This window comes from Carassius gibelio, chromosome A16 (genome assembly GCF_023724105.1).
Source record: "Carassius gibelio isolate Cgi1373 ecotype wild population from Czech Republic chromosome A16, carGib1.2-hapl.c, whole genome shotgun sequence".
Classification (NCBI taxonomy): Eukaryota; Metazoa; Chordata; class Actinopteri; order Cypriniformes; family Cyprinidae; genus Carassius; species Carassius gibelio.
In genome coordinates, this window is record NC_068386.1 from 17,980,908 (window position 1) to 17,990,512 (window position 9,605).

The 9,605-nt window shown below is 37.4% G+C and overlaps 1 protein-coding gene across 3 annotated transcripts; it reads left to right on the plus strand.

Annotated features, from left to right (window-relative positions):
- The first annotated feature begins 1,806 nt into the window (after positions 1-1,806).
- Positions 1,807-7,611, plus strand: LOC128030887 (transcription factor Sp8-like). 3 transcript variants are annotated; one of them, XM_052618964.1, is made up of 2 exons: positions 1,807-1,897; positions 5,844-7,611. In XM_052618964.1, the coding sequence occupies exon 2, from the start codon at positions 5,877-5,879 to the stop codon at positions 7,188-7,190; it is 1,314 nt and encodes a 437-aa protein (XP_052474924.1). In that variant the 5' UTR covers positions 1,807-1,897; positions 5,844-5,876; the 3' UTR covers positions 7,191-7,611. The 3 variants fall into 3 exon arrangements, with proteins under 3 accessions (XP_052474924.1, XP_052474922.1, XP_052474923.1); XM_052618962.1 differs by lacking the exon at positions 1,807-1,897 and adding an exon at positions 5,356-5,513; XM_052618963.1 differs by lacking the exon at positions 1,807-1,897 and adding an exon at positions 5,520-5,666.
- Positions 7,612-9,605: the final 1,994 nt, after the last annotated feature.

Consider the following 9,605-nt stretch of genomic DNA (forward strand, 5'->3'; position numbering starts at 1 on the left):
TGGATGCGTCCTTCTCCATCTAGTGTCCACACAACACTGATTAAATCTAGATGAATGAGTTATTGGACACACACAGTGTCGCTGGTGTTAAGTCATATGACAAGCACCACCTTATCTGGTTGGATTTAATCGATGAATTACCCAAAGCAGCTTGTATTCATTGGCATCAGCATGTTGCAAATATACAAGCGCCCAGAAAAACATTATAAATGTGGTACTAACCTGTGCATGTGTGTGAGATTTCTGCTTAAACTCTGCACACTTGTCCTCTAGTTATCATATGTCAGCGTTTACACTCCTGTGATCATGTGTATGGTTGTGTGATCCAGCAAAAAGTCAGCACATGGTCCACGGCCCTGCTCTAGTAGTTCAATAGGGTTGTGGGCCGTGTGCCGAGGGTTGGGGCTGGGATGTGGATGTGGACTGGCGCTCTCTGAGGTTCATCCAGGCAGAGCCAGGCTTCCTGCTCCTCCTTTGTCACACCATTTGGGCTCTTGTGTCTCGGGCTTCACTGCCCTAGCCTGACTTGGCAGCCCAGCACACACAGGGACATCTGTTCTCTCTGACCCACCTCCTGCTGAAAAGAGAACCGCATTTATATGATATTTCACAAAGGCATTAGATTGAACTATAGTAACAGTTCATAATGCTTGAAATTATTTGTATAACAAGCAATAGAGAGAGAGAGAGAGAGAGAATTATATATATATATATATATATATATATATATATATATATATATATAAATTATACTTTCTAAATACTTTAGGATTATTTAACGATAGATTCTGACTTTCAGAATGAACAAGTATACTAAGTAAGTAACTAAGTAAGCAAGTAATAATTCATTTCTTTATTTATAATTGCATTCGTTTATTTTATTTTTATTATGATAATAATAATAATAATAATAATAATAAGTATTATTATTATTATTATTATTATTATTATTATTTACATCGATGCTTTCAACGTAGTCTTAAATCTTTATTACTAGTTTCGAATTCCAGCAATTAGTCTCGTGATGTTTCGCAGCACACGGAAAGGTAGACCACTGGATTATCAGTTTTCCTGGATAATCATAAGATTAAAGAGAAAAGTGCTCCCACCATCCCCGGGACACAGCCGCTGACTTCCCCTCTTTTCTTTTCGCAAAATTATTGAGAGCACACTATTTTAAACTCATTTTGTTCGTGCGCACTGGGCCAGAATAACGCGATGATTAGGACCACGAATGGGACAGGTTTCTTAAGCTTGATTTCATGACGGTAATGTAGCCCATGCATGGGAGAAGAAAGGGAGAGATGGGGACATCTGTTCAACACAGGTCAAAGGGAACCTCAGCGGTCCTGTAAGGCATCTTAAAAAAAAAAAGAAAACTGGATAGGCTATTAGGCTACATGAGCGACCGTTTTGTTGTTGTTTTTGACTCCTTTTATAATTATTTATTTAATTTTTTCGTCAATTTATTTAATTTAATCATTTACGATATTAAACCTCTGATATAAATTATATAGGCTACACAAAATCACAAATTCAGTTTTATTTGCACATTGTTGGCCCTGTATGTTCTATAGCCTATTTTGTTTAAATAATTTATTTAGAATCAATAAAATTGTTAAATGTGTTTTCTGTAGTATTTGTTCAAAATCACACGCTGTCGCTTCCACCTCATCCTGTGCAGATCACACAGTCTTGTCAGAGGACATTAACACATGTTTTGATTACACCACCGGTGGCCGAGCGGCTCCTCCGTTATTCGTAATTAAACTCAATTCCCAAAGTAACATTTATCTTCCAGGGTCTGCGCGTTCACTTGTGCGTGAGCGCCACTGCCTTCTGCTGTGCGAGAGGAGATGCGCGCGAGGTCAATCAATAAGCCGAGGACACAGACACGGTATGTGCATCATGCATCTGTTGCAATCAAACAATGCTGCTCTTTATGGGACATTTTGTTTGCGTGTGTATGACATTTGTATTTTGGCAAGGGTTGCTCGTGCACGTTGAGTTAGGGAAATTTAGGCTATTGCTGTGAAGTTTCACCTCTTTATTTATCTGTTATATTTACATAGCCTACTGATGTAAAGACATGCATATTTAAGGGATTCTATTCTCTGTTTGTTATAAAAATGTTTTAGTGTTTTAGAGATAATTCGTTGATGGGTTTGCGCTTTATTCAGTTATCATAATCTCACTACAACGACGAACCAAAGATGATCTGAGAGAAAAGTTCAATGCTATTTTGACGTGATGGATGTTTGAAGCAAAGTTTATACGATTAATTATCTGATATAAGGCTATATTTTATTTATTCTGTAAAACTGACTTCACAAACTTTACAGAATTTGTTTCAGAATAGATAGCCGCAATTTAAAATTGGCGCACAGTAGCCTATTTCCTATTATTCCGATGTGCTTTGCTTAATTTTTTTATTGCATATTTTTCTCACTCTCAATTTTGAATGGAATTGCTTCTTGTTCTTTGAACTAAAAAAGGTAAGCACTGCCAAGGAAACAAAAGAACTGTTGTGCAAATCGAAGAAACAGAGAAATTAATCTGATCAGCCATCTATCACTTCCCGCAATAAAAGAGGCGACACGGCGGAGGCAGACGATTTGATGAATAATCTTCGGTCGTTTTAATTAACTTTTTGCTGTCCTATAATGACCAAGTTGGTCAGCGGAGCCGGTCAATAAGAATGTTAATATCAAACAAATAAAACTTCTCATGATTAAAAACCTCCTGCTTTATTAAAATTCAAATTCAAATGTAGAGTAGCCAGGGCCACTTCATTATCCTGAGAGCATTTCTGCATTCATCGTCCTGTTATGAATTGCACGCCACTGTATTGCTGTTGTAGAGTTAACAGAACACAACAGACATATCCCACCTTGTAAAGACGTTTACATGCATTATGTTAATTTATTTATTTATTTATTTATTTATTTATTTATTTATTTATTTATTTTGTTTTTGCACTGACCAACATGGGTTAATAAGTTCACATGCTCCGAATTCGTAATTCATACATAATAGTAACAAAATAGCGGAAAACACACCATGCAGTCCTGACTTGTCTTATGCATGTTTGTGAGTGTGTTAGTTAGGAGAGAGTGAAAGAAAGAGATGGTATGTTATAATATAAAGTTATGTGAGTTTATATAGGCCTATATATATATATATATATATATATATATATATATATATATATATATATATATTAGTGCTGTCAATCGATTAAAAAAAATTAACTAATTAATCGCACAATTTTTTAAAATTAATCGCGATTAATCGCGATTAATCGCAATTAAAAGACTGAAACTTTTTGGATATGTAAATGTAAAATGTAAATAATTAATGTAAACTCAAGACAAAGAAACTATTTAAATTCAAAATATGATTGTTTATTGGAATTTTTGTTTAACTTGTAACATATTTTCTCATGTAAACAACATACCTGCAATAAACCATCAATATCCTCCAAATTAACTGTTGGCTTGAAAGCCATATTTATTACAGAAATAAAAACACAGGCATGTAAGTACCATTTGAATTTCAAAACAATCAATGCCAATAATAGACAAAAATGATTTCCATGTTGAATTCTAAGTGGACTGCAAAAAAATTCCAAAGTATAGTCATTGCCAGTGCTTTAAGTGGGCCAGTATGCACCGGTACTCAGTACCGCCACTTTCAAATATAGCTCTTGAGCATACCGCCACCTCTCTGTGCGCCCAGAACGTGCTTGTAGCGTACCGGTACGCTCATTTGGACATCTGTTTTAATAGAGGTTTTAATCTTTCACCTGCACTGCCGATTTTCAGAGCGCCCTTCACAATGCAAGCTTCCTAATTCATCCCACCCAGAGCAGAAACTACATTACCCATTCACCCTTAAGTTATACAAGTGAATAGCGCATGTGTCGCTTTTCCCACTGTTAAGTGTCAACAACTCAACGTGGCCGGAGAAGGTGTGTGAAACTCGTTGTGAGTTATACTAAAGCAAAATCTTGAGTATTTATTGTCTGATAAACATTAAAAACTGTCTGCGGAGGTTGAGTCGTCCTGCAGCCCCCGCTGGCTGTTCATTGGCTGCAGCATCTTTTTTCTAAGTTCTAAAAAAATACCGTAGACGGCAAGGCACAAATTTAGATATTCATTTATCTAATTAATCTATAGCCTATGCACAAAAACAATATGATCTTTTTGTCCCCTTTTTGTTTTAAAGCTTGATGAAGAGAGAGAGCGCAAGTTGCTGCAGCTGCAAGGACAGTGATGCACGCGCACAGGAGTGATTGACAGTTCGCGGCACTGTGTACAAAAAATACTCCGCTACACAATTATTTCGTTTATTTTCGTTTAAGCTTATTAACGTTAGCGTTACAGAAAGGTCTGATTTACGCACTGTTACAGTCATTGTTTTTTTTGTTTTTTAAACAATGACATTTGAGTTCATGATTTTAATGTTGCTGTTTCTTGTGGCAGACTAAATGAAGAGTAATGTTTCTTGTGGCAGACTGAAGAGTAATCCGGCAGAGTTTTATACTGAAACTTTCCGTCTAAAAGTCCTTCCTTGGTCTTATCCATATTTCTTTGCACGTTGAACACACATAGGCCACAACTGGAAATAAAAAAAACTGCAACCGCGTTAATTGCGTTATTTTTTTTTAACGCGTTAAATATTTCAAATTAATCGAATGCGTTAACGCGCTAATTTTGACAGCACTAATATATATATATATATATATATATCGATTTCGTTCATATATATTTAAATCATCTACGCGCATGCACGCTTGCTGAATATCGTAAACTTTTATTTAGCTACTAAAGGAAGGTTTTATTAAACGATTATTTTCGAAACAATAGTCAAAGATTTAAAGAATAGAAAAAAATATTTTCGAAAGCAACCTGTTCGTTTTGTCTTGCTGATCGGTACGGCATAATTTGTTTTTAAAAAATTATGGGAATCTAAATTATTTCAAACAATCTTTAAGACTATGACAACGACTTGTAAGAATGATATGATATACAATTGTTATCTTTGCATTATCACAGCTTGTAGCAGACGTTACGTAGAAAGAAAAAGAATACAAACAAGAATAATTCAAAAAGAGATCAGGGGTCCATCAACCTCGTTAACCTCTATATAGCTACAAAATAATAGAAAAGTTGTCCTTATAACTTCCAGTCCTACTCATTTCTACTTCCTACTTCAGTTGTATTATGAGGGGGGTGTTGGAAGGGGTGGAGATCTTGTCCGAAGTACTCTATCGATGACCTCACGTTAGAATGTGGTCGCGTGAAAGTACGGCTCTTCCTGATTGGTCGCCCGTGTCACAGCGGAACTTCAAAGCCGTGAGAGGAGCTACAATTGTGCTGGAATGGGCGGACCACATCATTGTATTGCACACCTCTAAAAAAAAAAAAAAAAAAAAAACAGTGCTCTGATTCATAAATATAAAAAGATCCTCTGAGGAGGGCACTTTTGTGATGGCAACTTCACTTCTAGGGGTGAGTCTAAGGAGTTTCGTGCTGGTTTAATTAGTTTCCTTTATTGTCCTGCCGTGGGGATTAACATTTCTTGGGTCAGCCGGGGAGAGAGTCACTTGATTATGTTTTAAGCGAGAGAAACAAGCAGGACTTCCATTTCTCAACTAAGACATTGTATGTATAACATTTATTGGTATTTATATGTTGTGTTTCACTTTTGTTTTGGTGTTTCAATGGTTAAGATTTCGTTACTGCCAGATACTTCAGCTATGTTGGGGTTGTACGATAAGCACCCAGATTCCAAAATGTATACCATCTTTACTTACCTTCTAACTTTTTCTTTTGTTCCAGGAGGAGCCGAGATTGGGGTCGACTCCTTTAGCCATGTTGGCTGCGACGTGTAACAAAATCGGGAGTCAGAGTCCTTCTCCTTCCTCTATTTCGGATAACTCCTCTTCGTTCGGAAAAGGATTCCACCCGTGGAAACGAGCGACAGCCAGCAGCTGTAGTTTGGGATCCAGTTTGTCCTCTTTCGCTCGGAATGGTAGTGGTTTAAGCGACTCTTTTGGCACGAACACTTCCACGGGATCCAGTGCTTTTTCCTTAACTTCTGGTACTTCATCCAACTGCCATTTCGGAAACGACTACTCCGTTTTCCAGGCGTCGGTTTCCAACAACTCCCAAGAGCCCAGCCACCAGCCCATGTTTATTTCCAAGGTGCACACGTCCGTGGACAGTTTGCAAAGCATTTACCCGAGAATGAGCGTGGCGCATCCCTACGAATCGTGGTTCAAGTCCTCGCACCCTGGCATACCCACCGGGGATGTGGGCACCACGGGCGCATCCGCGTGGTGGGACGTGGGAGCCGGTTGGATTGACGTGCAGAACCCGAACGGAACCGCGCTCCAGACGTCCCTTCACTCCGGTGGGCTGCAGACTTCTTTACACTCTCCTTTGGGGGGATACAACTCAGACTACTCGAGTTTAAGCCACTCTGCCTTCAGTACCAGTGCGTCCCCGCATCTCCTGACCACCGGTCAGCATCTCATCGACGGATTCAAACCCGTGCTCTCTTCGTACCCGAACTCCAGTCCCTCTCCCCTGGGTGGAGCGGGAGGTTCCATGTTGACAGGGGGTCCGACGGCCTCGTTGGCCGGGTCTCCGCGGTCCTCAGCGCGACGCTACTCGGGCAGAGCGACGTGTGACTGCCCGAACTGTCAAGAGGCGGAAAGACTGGGTCCAGCTGGCGCGAGCCTCCGCAGAAAAGGGCTACACAGCTGTCACATTCCCGGGTGTGGGAAAGTGTACGGCAAAACGTCGCACCTCAAGGCGCATTTGAGGTGGCACACCGGAGAGAGGCCGTTTGTGTGTAACTGGTTGTTCTGTGGGAAGAGGTTCACGCGCTCCGACGAGCTCCAGCGACATTTGCGCACGCACACCGGCGAGAAGCGCTTCGCTTGTCCGGTGTGTAACAAGAGGTTTATGCGGAGCGACCACCTCAGTAAACATGTCAAAACGCACAGTGCCGGAGGCTCGTCAGGGTCGGGCTCTGGGACGAGTGGAGGAAAACGAGGGAGTGACACCGACAGCGAGCACAGTGTGCCCGGTAGCCCCTCGTGCCACTCACCTGACTTGTTGCAAACTTCCGAGTCTGTCCCGACGACGGGCTTGAATGGCAGTGCAAACTCCCTCGATTAATCCCATTCTAAATGCACGTACACGAATCTCGAATGGACTAGACATTTATCTGACGGTTCACAAACAGGTTGTGCTGTTCGTTCGGTAACACTTTATAAAAACTTTCTATAACTCCAGTTGTTAACGAACACTATCAGATAGCTTGTTAATGCCCATTCAATTCTGAAAATCCTAAAGGAAACAATATAAACCAAAGTTTGGTTTCTTTTTAGCTATTCGAATGTACATTAACTCATTTTCTGTTAAGCTTAATACTATTTGTTAAGTTAAAAATGAAAGTTATTATAAAGTGTCACCTGGTGGAATAAGTGTGTGGGCATTTCACTTGGATGTCGTAAAGTGATTCAATTTACGATTAAAATGTAATTTTATTAGCCTGTTTTGGTCTGCACAAATTGTGTGACATGAATTTCGTAAAAAAAAATAAGGGAATGTTAAAAATGAAATAATCTGATTTCTGATGGGTATTTGTCAAATAGTTTTATTTTACTTACTGTTGCTATGAAACAGAAAATAAAATATATATTTTACCCATCATTGACGTGGCCTGCTAACTTTTTTTTATTTTTTTTATCAAAACTGTGGCACTTTATTCATGAACACTACTAAATTCCAATTTCGTACGTATAAACTTCCGTAGTGTTGAATAGACTTCGTTTTGTCATTTACAAATCAATTTCTTTAATATTCGAAAAATAGTCTATATCGCACATTGGTCTTTGTCGAAACTAGTACAGACTACAATTCCTAAATTTGTATGTACTTATTTCCTGTTGCTGCAAAAGAATGTAAATATTGAAAACAAAACAGAATAGAATAGAATAGAAGGTTATTCCACACTGATGTAAAACTTGGGTATGTATTTGTTCATTAAGCAAAATTTGAATATTATTTTTAGTTGCATATATTGACTTTAGTAAATATCCAAAACTGTACGGGAGTGTTTCTTCTTCATCCTTTTTTTTTTTTTTTATTATTATTATTATTTTTATTATTTTTGCTGAAGAAAACCTCACATTTCTCCACGAGTTGGACTTTATTTTTTTGGAGGTCTGTCATAGGACGCACTTTGAAATTATTTGTAAGATTTTAAATTCAGAATTCAGTGTTTAATCACGTTTTCTAATTTATGTAGCCATTTATGTAGCCTAAGCATGCAAAGGTGAGCATTTATTTTTATTTTTTCCACATCATTCATTTGAGAAATTGGCTTTCTAATTTAAGCCACCCAATAAAGTCAACATGGATTCAGCCACATTGAACGGTTTGCCGTTGATATTACTGCAATTTCCAATTTCTATATAATAACATGTGCCGGTGCAGGACCTGTTACGTCATTTCAATACCAACTGTAAAAAAATAAAAATGTTAGAAATGTTAAAACTGCAGTTGTTGTGAAATCCCCCCCTCCCCATTTTTTTTTTTTTTTTTTTTAAGTTGTACAAATTCCCCAAATAGCTAGAGACTATAAACCTAAACTTCTGAGAACATTTTGTATGAGCAAAATAAGAACTGTAACTTAAAATATTAAGACACTCAGTTGTTGAATTTAAAAACAGTGACTAAAAATGTGAGTTTCTGTTAATTTTTCAAAGATATACTTTTGCACTCACTTTAAAATAAAACCAACCAAATAACAAAAATTGTTACGTCTTCAGTGGCCACGAAAACAATTAATGTTCAAGGATTTCAGTAATTATCACAGTGTGTCTTTCAAAAATAAACATATAAAGAATATTATCAGCGCATATTATGTTATAAGAGTTGTTTATACGGAAAATATTTATATACATGTATATTAATAAAAATTCACTGCAGCAACATGTGACCATACAAACAAACTTGCATGCACAAAAGGTAAAAATATGCAAATCCAGCGAAGAGTTTGGGGACTGAAATTAGCCTTAAACAAGAAAGCTTTACTTTAAATATTTTTTTTAGAGTTGTACAAATTCCCTAAATAGCTAGAGACTATAAACCTAAACTTCTGAGAAAATTTTGTTTGGGCTAAAAAAATAACTGTAACTTAAAATTATTAAGACACTCAGTTGTTGAGTTTAAAAACAGTGACTAAAAATGTGAGTTTCTATTAATTTTTGAAAGATATACTTTTGCAGTCACTTTAAAATAAAATAGGCATATATAAATCTCAGAGCACAACAACCAAATAACAAAAAAAATTACATCTTCAGTGGCCACGAAAACAATTAATGTTCAAGGATTTCAGTAATTATCATTATCAAAAATAAACATATAAAGATTATTATCAGCGCATATTCTGTTATAAGAGTTGTTTACATAAGGAATATATATATATATATATATATATATATATATATATATATATGTGTGTGTGTGTGTGTGTGTGTGTGTGTGTGTGTGTGTGTGTGTGTGTGTGTGTGTGTATGTAGCCTA

Excerpts from the sequence above, each read along its gene's own strand:
- LOC128030887 (XM_052618962.1), top strand. The coding sequence starts at position 5,493 with ATGGCAACTTCACTTCTAGGG. Across the intron at positions 5,514-5,843 it reads TGGCAACTTCACTTCTAGGG|GAGGAGCCGAGATTGGGGTC; the intron begins GTGAGTCTAAGG and ends CTTTTGTTCCAG.